This window comes from Podarcis erhardii (assembly GCF_964252035.2).
Source record: "Podarcis erhardii genome assembly, chromosome: 2".
NCBI classification, from domain to species: domain Eukaryota; kingdom Metazoa; phylum Chordata; class Lepidosauria; order Squamata; family Lacertidae; genus Podarcis; species Podarcis erhardii.
In genome coordinates this window covers 126,489,697-126,510,564 of record NC_138498.1, presented here as the reverse complement: position 1 = coordinate 126,510,564, position 20,868 = coordinate 126,489,697, and the positions used below count along the sequence as shown (strand labels likewise).

General features: G+C 47.7%; 2 protein-coding genes across 4 annotated transcripts in view; both read right to left on the bottom strand.

Annotated features, from left to right (window-relative positions):
- LOC309334725 (uncharacterized protein) overlaps window positions 1–18,804 on the bottom strand; it is an 89,656-nt gene extending 70,852 nt beyond the window's left edge. The window contains exon 1 of the mRNA XM_081849337.1: window positions 17,676–18,804. Coding sequence (XP_081705463.1) covers window positions 17,678–18,763 — 1,086 coding nt within the window. The 5' untranslated portion in view covers window positions 18,764–18,804 and the 3' untranslated portion in view covers window positions 17,676–17,677. The remainder of the gene's footprint in view (window positions 1–17,675) is intronic.
- Window positions 1–20,868, bottom strand: part of LOC309334723 (uncharacterized protein) — a 91,227-nt gene that overhangs the window by 57,643 nt on the left and 12,716 nt on the right. Inside the window, exon 1 of one of the 3 annotated variants that reach the window (XM_081849333.1) lies at window positions 19,158–19,422. The exons of 1 other annotated variant lie outside the window; for it this stretch is intronic. The gene's annotated coding sequence lies outside the window, so the exon portion shown is untranslated. Of the gene's footprint in view, window positions 1–13,559; window positions 13,691–19,157; window positions 19,423–20,868 lie in introns of those variants that run through there. One more of the 3 variants, XM_081849331.1, reaches the window with a different exon arrangement.

The window sequence follows — 20,868 nt, the reverse complement described above, 5'->3', positions numbered from 1 at the left end:
CAAAAGGTATAAGAAAGCTTGCTGAAGTGTATTGCTTTGCAGCCAGTTTTTCAGGAGCTATCCTGCTGGTTGTCTCTGTGCACAGATTGCAATAAACTCTTTTCTCCAAAGAAGAATCTTTCCTGGTGCTTTTTGCTCTCTCTTCGGCACTGGGGACGCGGGCAAACAATTCCCTGGCAGGACAAGGTTCAGGCTACAAGACGAAGAGACTCACGGAACTGATTCTTTTCATCTTGCGAGGCACCACTGTAATGTAAAATTAATAAGTGTTAGAAAAATGTTGGAATGAAATGGGCTTGCTTCGCAAGATGAAAAAAACTGCAAGACGAAGAGACTCGCGGAACTGATTCTTTTCGTCTTGCGAGGCACCACTGTAATGTAAAATGAATGAGTGTGAGAAAAATGTTGGAATGAAATTATATGGCTTTAGTAAAAATGTTATAAGGAATTAAGCATAAATAAGTATTTTAGTATTAATGGAAAATAAGGTTAAAATATGTTGAGATAACTATATGACAGAAAATAGAGAAAGATGGAAAGGACTTGCTGAAATAATTTATAGAAATGGGAGGTGAGAGGAGGTCGATGAAACAAGGGAATGAAAGAGAGGGTATTGAGATGGTATGATGTGTGTCCTATGGGGCGAATGCAGGCTTTCGCTGAAGAGCTCTCCAGGCTTCGTGCAAATCTCCGCAAGACGCAGGAGCCTGGCGCTGGACTCCCACGGCTTGCAGAGAGTTGCCTGTTCTGGGGGCTGGGGTCAGGGGAAGCTTGGGCTTCCCCCGCCCCAGCCCTGTGCCTGGGGGGGAAAAATAATTTCCCCCCCTTTATTTCCCCCCCAAAAAACTAGGTGCGCCTTATGGGATGGTGCGTCCTATAGGGTGAAAAATAAGGTGATTATCTTATTTTTTAATAAGCATTTTGTTTAAATCACTATTTTTTGACTACCTAATGTGAGTTCTTATACTTTTTAAAGTTTTTCCCATGGGCCTTAGGTTGCCTATGCCTGGGATAGAGGGTTAAATCAGGGCAGGCCAAATGGGACTCAGCTCCGTCCCCTCCTTGCCCCTCCCTGCATCTGCTGCCTGAGGGGGCTGCCTCAGTCTCCCTCACGGTGGAGCAGGCCCTGAGAACAGCCTTCTCGCTGCCTTCCAAAATACAGTCATACCTCGGGTTACAGACGCTTCGTGTTGTGTGTCTTCGGGTTGTGCACAACGCCGAACCCAGAAGTACCAGAACAGGTTAATTCCAGGTTTCAGCCCTCGCGCATGTGCAGAACCGCTAAATCACGCTTTGCGCATATGCAGAAGCACCGAATTGCAACCCACATGCGCAGACCCAGCGCTGCGGGTTGTGAATCTGCCTCCAGCACGGATTACGTTCGCAACCTGAACATCCACTGCACAGGAAACATGGCACAGAAGACCTTGGGTCTCACCGTGGAACACAACAACAACAACAACAACAACAACATTGATTGGTTATACGTCACTTTGGGCTGCTCTGGGCGGTGGCGTAGGGTGTCCCCGTTACAACAGCCCTGCAAAATAGACCGGAGTTGCTACGCGCTTTTGGGACTTGGAAGAGTAACTTACAGCAACCGTAAAGGGCAGACCAGTGTCGTCATTACGGGGGCCTCTTTTAAATAGGGGTGGTGTTTGGGACTTCCGGGTTAGCGCCATCGGCGAATGGCGGAGTTCCTCCGACCGGAGGAACGGGCTCCGTAGAAACTGGGTCCTCCCGCCGCGGCGAAGGCGGGGACCCGCTAGAAACCCCAGGTGGAGGAAGCCTGGAAATGTGGGGTTCGGCAGTGCCCCAGGAGCACCTGCCCTATTCGCGGGGAACACCATTTTGGGGCTCCGGAGCGAAATAGGGTGAGCGGCGCAGTGCTGCGAACTGATTGCTACTTTCACGGAGGGAAGCTGCATAGCCATTGCCGGAGAGTGCTGACTTTTTCCTGTTGACAATTGGACTCTAAACAAGTACCCGTGAGTAGAAACGGAAAATTGGATCAAGAAATACCCTAATTTGGCATCGAAGCGGGAAGGTTCAAAACAGGAAGTCCGCCTTCCGCTTTTTGTAAATAGTCTGAAGCAAAAATCTTGTAAGCTAATAGCTTGGGAAATTGTTTTGCAAAGGTCGAAATTTCTTTCTTTTGTAACCACCAAAATCCCCAATTTGACCGTTTAAGCCTGCAGGAGAGGGAGTAAAGAAAAATAAGTTTCCACCGTCTCAAGCCTGGGAACGGGGGTCAGAGACAGAAATTGTCTGAGACGTCCATTGGCTGCGAATGGAACATTTTGACAGATAGCCAAAAAAGAGAAACAAATTGATTCCAATGTTGCCTTTTGCATTCTAAAGAAACAAAATACTTGAAAATTGAAAGTAACTTTCTTTTGTTGGATATGCTTTGAAAAGTTACAGATAGGTAGCCGTGTTGGTCTGCCATAGTCAAAACAAAAAATTCCTTCCAGTAGCACCTTAAAGACCAACTAAGTTAGTTCTAGGTATGAGCTTTCGTGTGCATGCACACGAAAAAGGGACGTTGCAGGAAAATTGTGTATCTGAAGAAGTGTGCATGCACACGAAAGCTCATACCTAGAACTAACTTAGTTGGTCTTTAAGGTGCTACTGGAAGGAATTTTTTGTTATGCTTTGAAAAGACGGTTACAAATAGAAATTGTCTCCTCTAGAGGGAGCTTGTCAAATTGTTGCTGCAGTTTACTTGAGGATTTCACAGCTGCAAGATTAAGATCGTGGAAACAGACTGTGACCTTGAATAAAAATGTGTGTGAAGGAAGCTCTGGTGCTTGTTTTTTGCAAGACGAGTGCTTTGCTGGAGCAGCTGCATAAGAAGATGGATTTGATGAATGAGAAGTTGGATTTGATGACTGTTGTTGTCAGGGAATGTGAACAAACAGGGAATATTGATCCAGAAATTATACAGGGACCAACTCAGAAAATTGGTTCGACTGTGCAAATGCAAGGGCAAATGACAACGGAGGAGGTAGCGACGGCACCTCAAGCAATACAAATGGAGAGATCCGAGGCCATGCAAGAGCATAAGCCGTTGTTTTGGAAGAGTGAATTTGGAATGGGGCAGGAGTTTGGAGCTGAGGAGGCTCTTAAACTTGGAGGGACTTTGAAATATGTTGCTAAATATTCTTTGGATTATATTGATGACTGTGGGGAGTGGGACTGTGGGGAAGGGGAAGGTTTGATGAGGGGAGATGGACATAATTATGGGTTGAAATTCCCCAGAGATCTACTCCTCAATGAGTATAAACAACAAGAAGAAGATCTGCAGAAGGGGCATGGAAGCGATTTAAGGGCCTCGGACATAAGACTACCAGGTTGATGGACTAAGATGGATTGGACAGTAAGGACGGACATAACCCGAGACCAGGAAAAAGGGACGTTGGAGGAAAATTGGAAAATCTATAAAGAAAAATTTTAATTTGGGGAATCAGTGGAAAATTAATGAATATTAGGGAAAATGTTGGAATGAAACTGTCTGGCTTAGTAGAAATGTTATATGGAATCATGTATAAATAAGCATTAAGTTTTAAGCCTCAAGGTTTTTTACGGTATGATAAGGTTAAATAAAGTAACGCAAATTCTTAGCAGAAACATGGTAAAACTAATAATGGTTAGAAGGATGTTGGAATGATCTTATGTGATTTTAGCAGGATTGATATAAAGGAGTTGGGAATAACTGATTGTTAATCGTATCTGAAGAAGTGTGCATGCACACGAAAGCTCATACCAAGAACTGACTTAGTTGGTCTTTAAGGTGCTACTGGAAGGAATTTGTTTTGTTTTGACTATGGCAGACCAACACGGCTACCTATCTGTAACTGATTGTTAATCGGTGAGAGGAGGAAAAGTAAGACTATATTATACTAGGATAAATTACAGGATAAAATATTTAAAAAGAAGGAAAGAATTTGCTGAAATGGATAATTGATCTAGAATACAAAAAAGGGAGGTGTGAGGAGGTCAAGGAAACAAGCTAATGAAAGAACATAAAGGAAATACGATGCTTTTTCTTTTTTTTTAATTTCTTTTTTATTCAAAGGGTTTTATTTTTCTGTCTTTTTTTCTTTTTTTATATTGTGGTGTATTGTTTGGTTTTTGTTTAATGTGGTATGTTCATTTTTGCTTTTTGTAATTGTTTAAACTTTAATAAATATCATTAAAAAAAAATTAAATAGGGGTGGTGTTTGAACTTGGGCTTTGCTAATGTTACGGAATTGGCGGGGGGGGGCACTTGTGGGAGAGCAGGTTTCTTTGGCCGTCTCCCCCTTCCTTGCTTGCCCCTTCTGCGTTCCCATGGCAAGTCCAGCCGAATTTGACTATGGCGTGTGGTGCATATCTCCGCCTTCAGACGGAGGGACGCAGTCAGCTTTCTGGGTCATGTGCCCAACTTTTCATAAGCTGATATTAAATCCCAAAAGAACTACAGCTGCTTGTTACAAAGGGAGGGGGCAGATTCCGGTAGGTTAATGATATTAACTCTTTCCATGCTCATTTCTGATGCTCAGAAGCAGGTGCACCCTTTCCTATACCTTCCTGATGACATTCTCAGTCTGACACACAGCATTTACACAGAAACACGGATCAAACACAAAAAAGCCTTCACATAACTCCCTTTCTAAAATACACTGAGACTATCTTATAACATATCTCCATTATAACACACAAGTTCTAATTAAATCCTAGTATTTACTATACCTAAACATTGAGCACCACAGACTAATAATAATAGTAATAATAATAATAATTGATTATTTATACCCTGCCCATCTGGCTGAGTTTCCCCAGCCACTCGGGGCGCCTCCCAATCGAATGTTAAAAACAATACAGCATTAAATATTAAGAACTTCCCTAAACAGGGCTGCCTTCAGATGTCTTTTAAAAATAAGATAGCTGCTTAATTCCTTGACATCTGATGGGAGGGCATTCCACAGGGCGAGCACCACTACCCGGAAGGCCCTCTGTCTGGTTTCCTGTAACCTTCAGGTATACAGGACTGAGGCCGTTTAGGACTTGAAAGGTCAGCACCAAGACTTTGAATTGTGCTCAGAAACGTACTCAAATATTCCTCTGCAGTAAAGGAGGCAAATGGAAGCCTTCCCATTGTCTTTGTGCTTACAAATACTGTCTTACGGAGGGATGAACAGGGTGGGCCTGTGACCTGGATTCAGGACCTAAAGTATTTACCATCACAAAAGAATGGCCAGGCTGCCCTGGTAATGCAGTTAGTGACCATTAACAGGTATCCTTGGGGACAGGATTTCTGCTGCAGACCGCCTTCTGTGATGTATTCCTTGTGAGGGTTCAGAACTTAACTGGTTAAGTGTTCTGAGCAGTGCGTCACTTTCTGACGTCAGCTGTAGAAGCTGGGAGGAGTCTGGGAGGAGACTGGACTTGTTGTTCTCTCTGTGTGTCTTGAGAGAGACGGACATGTTTTAACATGGCTGAAAGGAGCCCTGGTCTTTTATGGGCTGAAATGTTTGAATAAAGAGCTGTAAATAGACGAATCTGTCTGTGTATGCTTGCATGGAGAAAAGGGGAGTAAAAGACTGTTTTACACCGCTGTATGCTACTCTGCTAAGCCGTGGCCAAAGAGACAGCAGACTTTGTTGCGCAGCTGAAGAAGGAAGCGTGCCGGACCGCTGTAAATGACTGATTGCGATCGTAAAGCTATCAGAGGCCACGGCTCAACGGTCAAGCTATCAAGATCGTTATTTCTGACAGGTTATGGAAGGTCAGTAAACGCTCGTAAAACAGTCGGCTTTGAGCCACTGGAATGCTTTGAAGTCGGCACGGAAGCTAGCTGGAGGTTGGAAGCTGCATTCCATGAGTCTAGCCTGGTGCCGGGAAGCAGAGGGAGTTTTTGCCTGCTTCTGAGAGGCAAGAGAGCTGCTGAGAGACAGAGCTAAAAGCTGAGAGCAGCTGAAATCGTTTCTCCACGGAAGGGAGAGCCGAAGCAGCTGGGCCGTTTCTCCACGTACAGGAGCCGGAATCAGCTGGTACTGAGTAAGTACAGCTTGTGGGGCACCTTGGGAGAGCGGGAGAAGATGGCAGAGAGCCAGGATATGCCAGTGGAAAAGCTCACTTTAAAAAGTTGGGCAACCTGGAGCAGAAGAGTAAGGGGCTGGTTCCTGGTCCATGGGCTTTGGGAAGGAAGCCAGAGGGAGCCAAAAGCACCACCCCTTAGCTGGGACGATGGCCAGCAGAAAACGCAACAAGAGCTGGATATGCTCAGAGCATGCATTCATGCATCGCTGAAACCCCATTTAGAGGGTGTACAGTCAGCAAGGGCTGCCTGGGATGTGCTGAAGGGCTTGTGTGAAGCTTCAGCAGAAGGCCACAGCCCTGGAGACGCTGGACTGGCAGGCCCATTTCCCGATGGGAGCGCTGGTGAGCAGATCGGGGGGGCGAAGAGTTCCAAAGGCAAGTTTAAGAAACTTTCCACTGGTGCTGAAGCGAAGAGGAGCTTCAGGGGGGGCCAGGCTGGTGGGAGGCGCCGTTCCAGGAGAAGGAAGGCCAGGCCAGCTGGGAGGAGCCCCGGGCAGTGTTTTTCCACTGGAGTTCAACATCTGCGTGGCAGTTGCCCCCACCGGAGCACAGAGCCGAGGCAGGATGTTTTCAAGGACACTTTTCATGGGAACCAGGCGAGTTTCCATGGCAACAAGCCTGCAAAGGCAGGCAGGCGTGGGATTGAGTCCGGCGGTCGTGGTAAACAACAGGAAGAGTCTTATCAAGTCACTGCTAGCATGGCTTTGTTTGAAGACAGCCGTGCGGAGCTTAGCTTTGTCATCGACTCTGCAGCTAACCGCAACATGGTTCCAGAGACCCCTGCAGTCGAGATGTGGAATTGCACGGCATTTCCAAAAGGACAGGGACAGACTGTTAAGTTTGCAAATGGACAAAGGGCTGAAGTTTATAAGTTTGCTAATGCCTATTTTTCTGTTTTGCAGGAACAGATGGATTTTTGTATTGTCCCAGAGGTGCATCACTGTTTGTTATCTGTGCCTTATTTGTTGAAAAAAGGGTTTCAGGTTTGTTTCCAGGATGATGTCTGCACAATCTCCAAAGGGGAGAGGGTACTTGCCAAGGTTAAGAAGGGGCAGAATGATCTTTTCGTTCTTAAAACGTCTCTTGGGGGTGAGGGGAAGGTTGAGAAAGCACAGGCGCAGCGTGCTACAATTCCCACTCATGTTACTTGTGCTTGTACATGGCATCAGAGGACCAATCATAGTCCTGCAGAGGAACTGCAAGTGCTTCCTGAGGTTACCAGAGGGTGTAAAATTAGAGATTGTGGACGTGCCATTAATTGCGCCACATGCAAGCAGGCGAAGGTGCAAGGGTGCAGTTACCCAAAGGTGGAACGGGTAACCACTAAACCTTTTCAGTTGGTACACATAGATCTGTTCAATCCTGTCAGGGAACAGAGTCTAGGGGGAGCCAGGTATCTGCTAACGTTTCAGGATGATTTTTCGCAGAGCACCTGGACTCACGGTCTCAAATCCAGGGAGGATGCAGCACAGCTGATCAAGAGCTGGATTGAGGGGGTGGAACTAAGGTTCTCCACCAAGGTGCAAGCAATCGTCAGTGACAGAAATGCTAGGTACACTGGTTCTGCTTTGCAGCAGTTCTTTCACAGAAGAGGGATACGTCACACAGTTACTTCACCCAGTAAGAGGGGGGTGGCAGAGCTGAGAAGTGAAGCTCTGGTTAAAGCTGCACAGGTGATGCTGAAAGAAGCTAGGTTACCTCCTGAGTTTTGGCTGGAGGCTACTAGGGCTGTGTCATTCACCTGGAATCGTGTCTACAACTCACTGGTAGGTGACACACCGTACTCGTTGTTGAATGGCAGAAAACCCCAGGTTCACTTACTGCGCAAGTTTGGATCTCCTGCGGTTGTCCCTGTGCCTAAGGCTTTGCAAGGGCCAGATGGAGCCAAAGTCCAGAAAATGATCTTCTGTGGGTATGAGCCAGACGCTCGTGCATGGAGATTTGCTTACCTGTCAGGTGATCAGAGTAAGGTGCTGATCAGTAAACACGCTGAATTCTTTGAGCAGGATGAAAGGCCAAAGATGTCTGCACAGCGTGATGTTCTTTCAGAATGTCTCTCTGATCCAGAGGACAGTTCTGTTGAGGAGGAAGAAGAGGCTGAGTCTGCTGATGACGATCAGGTCACTGACCAGGGTCAGGAGCAGGGTGGGGTGTCTCCACAAGTTGTTAGGAAAGGACAGCCCAAGAGTGAGCCTAGTTCTCCTGTAAGTGTAATGGAGAGGATTCGAAGACGCTTTAAGTCAGAGGGGGAATCCTGTGATGCAGAGGACACACCTGCTGGTGACAGTGAGCCAGAGGAAACACCAGAGTTTGTGCCTAGGCGATCCAGTCGCACAACCAAGGGTATTCCACCTGAGAGGTACCAGGCCACAGGTACGTGGGTAAGTTTCGCACAGTGCGATTCTGAAAGTTGTGAGGTGATTCCACAGATGCCTAACAGGTACGCCAAGGTAGGGCGCAAGGCATTGGGGAAGGGATTGATCTCACAGGGTGTTGCTGAAGATGTTACACAGGTCTTGTCAGAAAGCAACGCAAGGGGGTGTGTGAGGGTTCAGAACTTAACTGGTTAAGTGTTCTGAGCAGTGCGTCACTTTCTGACGTCAGCTGTAGAAGCTGGGAGGAGTCTGGGAGGAGACTGGACTTGTTGTTCTCTCTGTGTGTCTTGAGAGAGACGGACATGTTTTAACATGGCTGAAAGGAGCCCTGGTCTTTTATGGGCTGAAATGTTTGAATAAAGAGCTGTAAATAGACGAATCTGTCTGTGTATGCTTGCATGGAGAAAAGGGGAGTAAAAGACTGTTTTACACCGCTGTATGTTACTCTGCTAAGCCGTGGCCAAAGAGACAGCAGACTTTGTTGCGCAGCTGAAGAAGGAAGCGTGCCGGACCGCTGTAAATGACTGATTGCGATCGTAAAGCTATCAGAGGCCACGGCTCAACGGTCAAGCTATCAAGATCGTTATTTCGGACATTCCTGCTGTAGACAGTCTCCTTCTGTATGATATTTGGGGGTGGTGGTCTTGGGGGGGCAATTTCAAAAGACTATATAAGGCCTTGCACACCTCCCTCCTGGTTGTGGTGAGGGGGGGACACACTGTTGCAACAGGGTAATAAAGATCCGGCTTACTAGCCGCTTTGCTTCCCATATACTCTGGTTGGCCTCTGTTATTTTCTCCTACCTATATGGAACCCACCTAAGGACTATATGGGCTCTTGGATACCCCATAAGGGGAAAGGAGCAGGTTTTTTCTTAGAACAAAGGTTGTAAGAATATGTTTGGTTGGCACGCTTATTTATAGCAGGATAAAACTAAAACACACAGGAGCTCTATGAATCAGGTTATTCAGAAAATCCTTTTTACAGTATGGGATAAATATAATAATCTGCTGGAAAGAAAAACACCTCTTTGGCTCCAACCCACAAAAGCATCAACTTTTTAAAAAATGCAATACGGAAGAAGCAATGGGCAACTTACAGAGATCTTTTGGACTTTTCGGAAGAAAAAATAAAACTGAATAAACAGGATGAGGTGGGAGGTGTGGTGGCGGATTGGTTTCAATACCATCAAATCATCCTGTTTGGACAAGATAAAGGGAGAGGTTTTTGGACTGAAAGTTCAGTTTGAAAGAGATATTATTGAGAGTAAAGAGAAAGTGTTTCTCAAATTTCAGGTAGAAGACTGTCCAATCTGAAGAAGTGTGCATGCACACGAAAGCTTATCCCCAGAACAAACTGTTCAATGAATAGATGGTTTGCAGTGGAAGAGATCTGCACAAGTAGCTAAGTGTGAAGCAGTAAAAACGAAAGTGCAACCTTGTGAGCAGAATACTCCACACATCTTGGGGTCTTTGTGTAATAATTGTGCAAGTCAGACTTGAGGCAAGCGCTGAAGGCTCTTCAGGGCTGGCAACTTCTTCCCAATCCTACTGGGTTCCAACAACCGCACTAACACTTAACTGTACAGAATAGGCACCTGGATGCAAAAGCCAATCCAAAGGGGGGGCTGGTAGTGGAGGTGGTGAAATGCTTAAGTTCTGAGTTTTTCATGTGCGCTAAAACTCAGCCTGCTTGGTTGTTGTTTTTTATTTAATTTTTTTTTTTTACCAACATGCTATAATATTATTGTTTTAGTTAAATAAATTGCTTAAGTTGTTATTAAGTAAATGATTATTTTTCTCCTTCCAATAAATTACAGCAGAAATGTTGTCGAAATATAGACAGTTAACTTATTAAACCTCAGAATGATTTCATAATTATCTGTCTATGTATTTCTAATAGTATAACTAAATCAGAAATTTTTGATTTAAATAGAATCATACTGACTAGTGATTTACCGTAAATTGTGATTGAAATCAATTTGATTTATATCAAATCCACCCTGATTGCAATCTACCACAATGTCTGAAATAAGGCTGGAACTATACAGAGGCGAACAGGACAATGTCCTGGCAGCTGCTACTACTTAGGGGTCTGAAACGGATAAATGACAATATTAACAATCATCACACACTCAGTTTCATCAGCAGGCAAGCCAAGTTTCATCCTAGCAGGACTTTTCGGTTTGCGCTAGGCTATAGTTGGTGGTATTCAGGACAATCCAAAGTATGGAGATGAGCCGTAGTGAATACAGATGATCTGGGACAGCCAACACCCTCAGCAGGGAGGCTGGGTGATGGGGGTGGGGGTCAGGGGTGCTGGAAGGGGAGGCGTCTCTGTCGAGGCTCCTCTCCCTTCCTTTAACCCTTCCATGGACTCCCTCTCTCCGTTTCCCTAGCCAAAAGGGACCCAGCCAGGCGCCCCACGACCCCAGGGATTCCCAGGGACAAACTGGTAAAATCAGCAATGGTACACTGGGTCAGAAATATAGGTCATGATTATAATATAATAATAATAATAATAATAATAATAATAATAATAATAATAATAATAATTTATTATTTATACCCCGCCCATCTGGCTGAGTTTCCCCAGCCACTCTGGGCGGCTCCCAATCAGTGTTAAAAACAGTACAGCATTACATATTAAAAACTTCCCTGAACAGGGCTGCCTTAAGATGTCTTCTGAACGTCAGGTAATTCTTTATCTCTTTGACATCTGATGGGAGGGCGTTCCACAGGGTAGGTGCCACTATCGAGAAGGCCCTCTGTCTGGTTCCCTGTAGCCTCACTTCTCGCAATGAGGGAACCGCCAGAAGGCCCTCGGCGCTGGATCTCAGTGTCCGGGCTGAATGATGGGGGTGGAGACGCTCCTTCAGGTATACAGGACCGAGGCCGTTTAGGGCTTTAAAGGTCAGCACCAACACTTTGAATCGTGCTCGGAAACGTACTGGGAGCCAATGCAGATCTCTCAGAACCGGTGGTATGTGGTCCCAGCGGCCACTCCCAGTCACCAGTCTAGCTGCCGCATTCTGGATTAATTGCAGTTTCCGGGTCACCTTCAAAGGTAGCCCCACGTAGAGCGCGTTGCAGTAGTCCAAGCGTGAGATAACTAGAGCATGCACCACTCTGGCAAGACAGTCCGCGGGGAGGTAGGGTCTTAGCCTGCGTACCAAGTGGAGCTGGTAGACAGCTGCCCTGGACACAGAGTTAATCTGCGCCTCCATGGACAGCTGTGAGTCCAAAATGACTCCCAGGCTGCGCACCTGGTCCTTCAGGGGCACAGTTACCCCATTCAGGACCAGGGAATCCTCCACACCTGCCCGCCTCCTGTCCCCCAAAAACAGTACTTCTGTCTTGTCAGGATTCAACCTCAATCTGTTAGCCGCCATCCAACCTCCAACCGCCTCCAGGCACTCACACAGCACCTTCACCGCCTTCACTGGTTCTGATTTAAAGGAGAGGTAGAGCTGGGTGTCATCTGCATACTGATGAACACCCAGTCCAAACCCCCTGATGATCTCTCCCAGCGGCTTCATATACATATTAAAAAGCATGGGGGAGAGGACAGAACCCTGAGGCACCCCACAAGTGAGAGCCCAGGGGTCTGAACACTCACCCCCCCCACCACTTTCTGGACACGGCCCAGGAGGAAGGAGCGGAACCACTGTATAACAGTGCCCCCAGCTCCCAGCCCCTCAAGACGGTCCAGAAGGATGTTATGGTCGATGGTGTCAAAGGCCGCTGAGAGATCCAGCAGAACTAGGAAACAGCTCTCACCTTTGTCCCTAGCCTGCCGGAGATCATCAACCAGTGCGACCAAGGCAGTTTCAGTCCCATGGTGAGGCCTGAATCCCGATTGGAAGGGATCCAAATGGTCCGTTTCCTCCAGGCGTGCTTGGAGTTGTTCAGCAACCACCCGCTCAATCACCTTGCCCAAGAATGGCAGATTTGAGACTGGGCGATAGTTGGCCAAATTGGCCGGGTCTAAAGATGTTTTTTTAAGAAGCGGTTTAATGACCGCCTCTTTCAGCGGGTCTGGGAAGGCTCCCTCACAGAGGGAAGCATTCACCACCCCACGAAGCCCATCGCCCAGCCCTTCCCGGCTCGCTTTTATCAGCCAGGATGGGCAAGGATCAAGGAGACAGGTGGTTGGTTTCACTCGTCCAAGCAGCCTGTCCACATCCTCGGAGGTAACAGATTGGAATTGATCCCATGATTAGAGTTGGGTGATATATTGGTATATTGCCCAAGACTGGCTTGAAGTTTACATCGTGATAACTTTTTCCTAATACTGAGCTGGCAATATATTACGAATCACAATGTGTGCAAGGGCTAGGCAACACCTGCTTTTCAACATTGCGATAACTTACCAGCCAAACGCTGTAATGTTCTCACCAGCTAAACCTCACAATATCACCTGCTAAACGTTGCCATGTTATCAGCAGCTAAACATTTAAATCGGCCACAAGGTCTGAAATAGGGGTTGAACTGTACAGAGGAGAGCAGCACAATGTCCTTGCAATTGCTACTACTTAGGGGTCTAAAATGGATAAATGACAATATTCTCAATCATCATCTCAGTGGGACTTTTGGGTTTGGCCTTGGCTAGCAAATGGTGAAATTCAGGGAAATCCTGTATGGCAATGATGATCTGGGACTGCCAGCAGGGAGGCTGGGGAATAAGATGTGATGGAAGGGGAGGGGTCTCTGTCGAGGCTCCTCCCCCTCCCATTAACCCTTCCCTGGACTCCCTCTCTCCCTTTCCCCAGCCAGGCGCCCCACGACCCCAGGGAGAATGGGGGGCCGCAGCCCCACCCCCAGCCCTGCTTGGGGCGTCCAGGGGGGGGCAGGGCAGCTGAGCATCTCTCGGCCCCCCAGGAAAGAGAAAGGGGAGTCTGGCGGTGCTGCTGCTGCTGCCCAGGAGATCTTGCCAGGTGTAGATCCCTGCAGGTGTTGGGTCCCCCCTTCCCCCCTGGGTCGGGGCCTGGATCGGGGCCCCTGTCGACGGGCCCCAGGGAGGGCGCTTTCCTTACGGGGGGGGTCTCCCCTTATCCCCCCTCCTCCCCTATTTCCCCCCCTCCTCCCCCTCCCTCTTTACCTCTTGGTCCTCCGCCTCCCTGGCTCCAGATTAGTCCGCTTTCCTGGTCTGCAATAGAAAGGGGGGCGGCGGCGACGGGGGGGGGGGCTCTTCAGCGACGCCCCTCCTCCTCTTCCGGGTCTGGGAACTTCCGGCGCGTTTCGCAGCGACACTTCCGGTTCCTTTTGAGACGCGCGCATCCCTAGAGCTACGAAATTAGAGCAGCCCCTGCCTGTGTCCGGAGGGGAAGGAGACGGGACGGCGCTGCCTCTGGCCTCCTGCTCTGGGGGCTCCATGGGGACCCGGCCCCCGCCCCCCAACTGCCTCTCCTCCTCACGGGGAGTCTCCCTGGGGTCTCCTTCTGGGCCTCCTTCTGCAGGCCAAGCACTCAACCGGGGTCCTTCTGCATGCAGAGCAACTGCTGCATTGCTGAGCTCAGCCCCCTCATCTTGTGGTTGGGTCATTTTAAATCCAGTTTTTCTCTCTTTTAATACTGTTGTTGGTTTCCTTGTTTAAGTTATTCTGTTCACTAGTGATATTTCACATATGTGGCTCTTATGATCCCTGCAGGGTATTAAGTGTTGTTCTAACCTCCCTATGGCAGGTAGAAAGAGGAATGTGGGGCTTGCTTATAATATCTTAGGGTGGCAGGATTAAGATTTGGGACGGGGACTTTCAGAGCCACTTTTCACATGAGATTTCTTCCAACTACTGGAGACAAGTATGTCTGAGGTTTATGACAGAAATATAATTATTACGGGTGAATTTAATGGAGTAGTATGACTGGACTATGACAGAGCACTGAGGGAAAGTATCTCAGAAGAAGACAAAATACCAAATACTTTTTTGATATGGTTACAACAATGGATCTACTAGATCAGGGGTCAGCAGACTTTTTCAGCAGGGGGCCAGTCCACTGTCCCTCAGACCTTGTTGGGGGCCGGGCTATATTTCGGGGGGGAAATGAGCGATTTTGGCCCGCCCGCAAAGAGGCCTGAAGATGTTTGGCTTTACCTGTCCCAGTTGTCGTCCCAGTAGCCCCAGTTGGGCTTCTCCAGCCAGGTGCCAGGGCAGGTTGGAGGCTGCGTTGGCCGGTGAAGACAGAAGCAGAAGCCCCAGCGGAGCCACGGACGGAGGCAGGGGAACCGGGGCATTGCCAGAGCATTTACCCACCAACTGCTGCTGCTTCCCAACCCGCAAGCGGCAGCTGCGGCCGCTGAAACAAACCGCCTGAATGCCATGGGAGGAATGAAGGAGGGAGGGGGTGACGAAGAAAGCGCGTGAGGAAGCGGCACGGAGAAGGGGAACAGAAAAGGAAGGAAGGAGAGGGAGGAGGAGCAGGAGGAAAACTCAGCCGCAGCCGGAAGCCAGCGTCACACCCCCTTCCCAGCGCCACCCTTCTGAGGCAGGCAGGCGGGTGAGCCGACTCCCCCCGTTGATGGCCCCCGTTGTGGGACAAGATTGCTCGTCCCTGAGGAGAAAAGCGCCGCTGGGTGAGGGAGAGGGAAAGAACGTGCGTGCTGGCAATCCACGCGGTGATTTCCGGACCGTCCGCAGGCCGGATCTAGAAGGCAATTGCGCCTGATCCGGCCCACAGGCCTTAGTTTGCCAACCCAGATGCTTGGAGATTCTGACCCCCATTAGAACAAGAGTAAACATGTTCTTCTGATTCAAAGGATTATGCGGGAAGAAGAAACATGATCTGGATATTGAAGGAACTGCCTACAGGATTAAAGACTGTAGAGATCCAGCCAAGAACTATATCAGATCAAAACTCAAAATGGATGATAATGAGGGGTGAAAAGAGTTCATGGTATAGATGGAGACTAAATAAGGGTTTATTTGAAAAACACTGAATTACAACATATTCCAATTACATAAGAGTATCAAAAAATGTTAAAAACATTTGGAAATATAGGGGAGGATGGAACTATCACTTTTACGAAGGATTTCAACCATAAAGAGAAATGTTTTACCTAAGATACTGTTTTTATTCTAAATGATACCAATAATAAATATTACAAGCTTCTTTAACAAATGGCAAAGAGATATTTCATGATTAATCTGGCAGGGGGGAAACACCAAGAATAAAGTATAAAATTTTGATAGATACTAAAAATAGAGGTGGCTTCGCACTGCTAGATTTTCTACTACGAGGCAGCCTCTTTGTGTTGGTTAAAAGAATGGATATCGTTGGACAACACACTATTGCTGGATTCTCAGTGGAATCTCGGTCGTAGAACGCTTCAGAAGTCGAATGTTTGGGGATTTCAAATGCCAACAACCCAGAAGCGAATGCTATTTTTGAACGCAATTTATAAATAACATTATATACAGTGGTACCTCAGGATAAGTACTTAATTCGTTCCGGAAGTCCATTCTTAATCTGAAACTGTTCTTAACCTGAAGCACCGCTAATGGGGCCTCCTGCTGCTGCACCGCCGGAGCACAATTTCTGTTCTCATCCTGAAGCAAAGTTCTTAACCTGAAGCACTATTTCTGGGTTAGGGGAGTCTTTAACCTGAAGCGTATTGTAATGGTTCTAGGGGTTGCTCGTGCGCAAGCCGGTGCCAACACCTGGCTGGGTTGTCTGAGTGAACCTTTTCTGTCCGGACAGCCACTCACCCGTGGCTGTCTCAATCGCTGGCAGAATCCGTCAGTGGGCGTTTCTTAAACTTCTTCCAGCAAAGAAGCTCTTTGACGCCTAGTCTCCTCCTACTCTCCCTGCACGGAAGCCTTCCGCGCAAGGAGGGTGTGGGCAGCAGAGGACCCTTACTCTCCCCGCTGGTCCCCGGCAAGGAGTCATGGGACCGCCTCGCCGATTCCCCCATCTGCCCCCCTTCTCCACTGGTTCTATGCTGATTCTCTTCCCCAGAAGATGGGCTGCCTCTCCCCATCTTGGAAGGCTCTTTGGAATCCCTCTGGAGCTTGCTCTCTCCCTCCGGCACTGATGGCAGTTCCCTGACACGTATGTAACCTGAAGCATATGTGTCAGAGTTGCCTCTAGGTCCCAGCTCACAGAGGACCAATGCTAGCCAGTAATAACTTATAAAAGTCTGTACTGAAGATTAGTTTCCATTTCCAAACCGCAGCGTGCAACTCCACGTCTTAGAACCTAGACCGGCGAAGCTCCATCTGAGTCTCCGCCCCCTAGACACCAGTTTAAGACTCTAGCCTTACTCCACCTCTTCCGTTGTTCTTTCCTCCTCTGGGTCCTTCTGCCCCCTGGGGTTTCATCCTTTCTGGACTCTTCTGACGCTGACCCCCCTGAGTCTTGCCCCTCCTTCTGGCGGGCTTTAGTACCTGGTTCCCTATCCGGGCTACCTGCTGTGCCGCTCACCTGTACATTTGAACTTGGCGCGCGCGCCCAGCCGGTAACTTTCCCCTTGACCGTTTCCCCGCTCTCCGATGGAGGCGTGGTCAATCCTGACTCATCTCCTCTCGCTGGTGGTGAGAACACTGGTCCTGATGCCTGGGACTCCTCCCCCCCACTACGCTCTGGTGGGGAAGCTGGTCCTGATTTCCAACTGCTGCTCTGGGAGTCCCCGCTGGCCCCTTCCTTCTGGGGTTTCCCCCTTGGCACCCCCCTTGCCCTGGCCATCGGCGCTCCCTTCTGTGAATCTTCCGATTCGCTGGAGAGGCTCATGGAATCCCTCGGACCACTGTCACCGCCTACGCTTCCCTCGGATTCCTCCCCCTCGCTCTCCATTTCCTCCCTCTCCTGTGCTTCTGCTCCTGAGCCCCTGACAATATGTAACCCGAGGTACCACTGTATTAATAAAATTATCTATATATAAAGCAATTGGAACACTTCCCACACTCCTTCCATTCAATCCATTTATGATTTTCTGTTTGTGGATTGTAGGGTTTCAACTCTTAAAGCTTTTCCTCCTTGCGAGTCCATTGATGCTTTGTAGGAACATCAGGACTGAAGCTCTATGTACACTCCATATACGTAAGTGGTTTTCCCTCTTTGAGTTTGCTGGTGTTTGCCAAGGTTTCCACTTCTACTGACGTTCATTCCACACTCCATACATTTATTTCCTTGTCCCCGAGTGAGTCTGTTGATGTCGTCTAAGTTTCCTGTGTGTGAAATCAGGGTTCCACTCTGAAAAAAACTCTTTCAACTCTCCATACGTTTAAATGGTTTCTCCCGTGTGAGTCCGTTGATGTCTTCTAACATTTCCAGCATTGGTGAAGCCCTTTCCACACTCCTTACATTTAAATGGTTTCTCCCCTGTGTGAGTCCATTTATGTTTTCTAAGTGTTCCACTGCGACTGAAGCTCTTTCCGCACTTGGTGCATTTAAATGGTTTCTCCCCAGTGTGAGATCGATGATGGGTTCTCAGCTCTCTCCTCTCAATAAAACTCTTTCCACATTCCATGCATTTTAATGGTTTTTCCCCTGTGTGAGTCCACTGATGTCTTCTTACATCACCACTCCGACTGAAGCTCTTTCCACACTCCACACATTTATATGGTTTTTCCCCTGTGTGAATTCGATGGTGGATTCTAAGTGTTTGACGATCAGTGAAGTTCTTACCGCACTCCATGCAATTAAATGGTTTCTCCCCTGTGTGAATCCTTTGATGTCTTCTTACTGCTCCATTAGAAGTGAAGCTCTTTCCACACTCCATACATTCAAATGGTTTTTCCCCTGTGTGAGTCCGTTGATGGATTCTAAGTTTTCCACTACAAGTGAAGCTTTTTCCACACTCCATACATTCAAATGGTTTTTCCCCTGTGTGAGTTTGATGATGGATACTAAGTGCTGTACCATCAATAAAGCTCTTTCCACATTCCATGCATTTAAATGGTTTCTCCCCTGTGTGAGTCCGTTGATGTTTTCTCAGTGTTTCACTGTGACTGAATCTCTTTCCACAATCCATACATTTATATGGTTTTTCCCCTGTGTGAGTTTGATGATGGATTCTAAGGCTTCGGTTATCAATGAAGCTCCTCCCACACTCCATACATTCAAATGGTTTTTCCCCAGTGTGAGTTTTATGATGAATATTCAGTCCTCTATTCGTACTGAAACTCTTTCCACACTCCAAACATTTAAATGGTTTCTCCCCTGTGTGAATCCGTTGATGGATTCTAAGGTATCCACTCTGACTGAAGCTCTTTACACATTCCATGCATTTGAATGGTTTCTCGCCCGTGTGTGTCTGCTGATGTTTTCTAAATGATCCACTATCTGTGAAGCTCTTTCCACACTGCATACATTTATAAGGTTTTTCCCCTGTGTGGGTTCGTTGATGGTTTCTAAGGTGTCCAATGTGACTGAAGCTCTTTCCACACTCCTTACATTTATATGGTTTCTCCCCCGTGTGTGTTTATGTATACGAAGGTTTGAACTCCAACCAAAGCTTTTTCCACACTCCATGCATTTAAATGGTTTCTCTCCTGTGTGAGTCCGTTTATGTTTTCCAAGTGTTCCACTGTCAGTGAAACTCTTCCCACACTCCATACTTTCAAATTGTTTCTCCTCTCTCTTTTCACATTCCATGAATTTATATGGTTTCTTCATTATTCCCATTGGACATGGCCCTCCAGAATTTTGAATGCCTTCTCCATTGTCTTCTTTCAACAGGGAGGAGCGGGGCGAAAGGAAACCTAGTAAGAGAACAAAGGAATATTACACACATCAGTTAGCACCTGCTCTTATTTTGACGTCTCGTACATTCTTTCCTGTCCTCCATATGTTCCAATTTTTTAGCATAGGCAAATGAAATAATGTTAAATAATGGTAATGCATCATCAGCCTTCCATAACCCTTAATTATTGTTAGTGAATCAGCATTATCTTAGAATATGTTTCAACTGTGGGGTTTACGTTTTATAAAAAGTGGTTTCTCACAGGAGCGGGAGCTTCTCTATGTTCCATGAACCTGGCCTATATTCATCAGGGTCCTAAGTTTATCATGAAGTTCTTCATCCGCTGCACTATAATCCTCCAACACTTGGGCCACATTTTGTCTCCTTCGACGTCTAGATCTTTATTAATCACCTGCACAGTCCCTTTGGCCTCAGGAGGTGCATAGTGACCATTTTGGGAAACCCATATATAAGTCTAGTGACAAGGCTTGGTGCTTGTGGTCGGTTGAAGGAGTGCTCAGTTGGAGAATGTTCTTGGGGTTGGACCTCCATCTCTCAGCGTTGCATTTTTGAATGGAGAGAGCTGGAGATGCAGAAGGAAAGCAGCTGGAGCCTGACCGCTGGGAAGGCCAGATTGAGACACCCACCCCAATTATGATTTATAATAATTATATGCAACCAGGTCTCGCACCTGCCTCCTGACACTGGCTTATCTTAGCGGAGATTTCCTGTCCAGGCCTCTCTCACTGTTCTTCCTCCTTTGCCATGGGTGGCCTAGGGCTTCTGGATATTATAGCTCTGCTCCAAGTGGGAATTATTTATTAAATTTTATACCTCTCTTCATATGAAGATCACAAGATAAAAATATGTGTGACACTGAAAAAGGTGAGTATTAAAGGTGAATAACACTGATTTTGGGAAAGAATAGAAAGAAGATGAAACCCGTGGTGTGTCCACCTGAATGTAATATAATAATAATAATAATAATGTCAGAGCCACCCGAGGTCCCAGCTCACAAGAGACCAAAGTCCAGCTCGGATTATATACAAAAGCTTTTATTGAAGAACATTCTTGACTTTACATCCGAGCACCGTGGCTCCACGTCTGTTACTCTTAGATCGTTGAAGTCCCCTCTGAATCAGTCCCGCCCCTACACAAGTTCAAGAGGCTTGTGCTGGACCACCTCTTCCTCTCCTTCCTTTTCCGCAGGGTCTTTCTGCCCCCGTCCTCTCTCCCTCCGGGACTCGCCGGAGGCTGAGTCCTCTGACCCCTGCGCCCCCCTCCTTCGCGCTTTGGGACCAGGCTCCTCCCCAGGGCTCTCCTCACTTCTGCGCGCCTCCACATTTGAACTTGGCGCACGTACGTTGCTTCTGACCTTCCTTTCGACAGTTACACTGCTCTCGGTACTACTCTCCGCCCCTTCCGGCAGGACGTCTTGCCCCGATCTCCTTCCCCTCTCTGCTTCCTGCTCTGCTCCTTCTGACACACTGGTAACTCCACCCCCTTCACTCCGTTCCGGCGGAGAAGCCGGTCCCGATCTCCAACTCCCACTGGGGGTTCCCCCTTCCTTCCCCTGCTCCTGGCTGCTTCCCCCTCCAGCCCCCCTTGGCCTGACCAGGGGGGCTCCCTTTTGGGAGTCCTCCGAATCACTGGACAGACTCATGGACAACCTCGGGTCATCGTCATCCTCTTCCTCGTCGCCCTGGAAACCTTCCCCCTCGCTCTCTGTC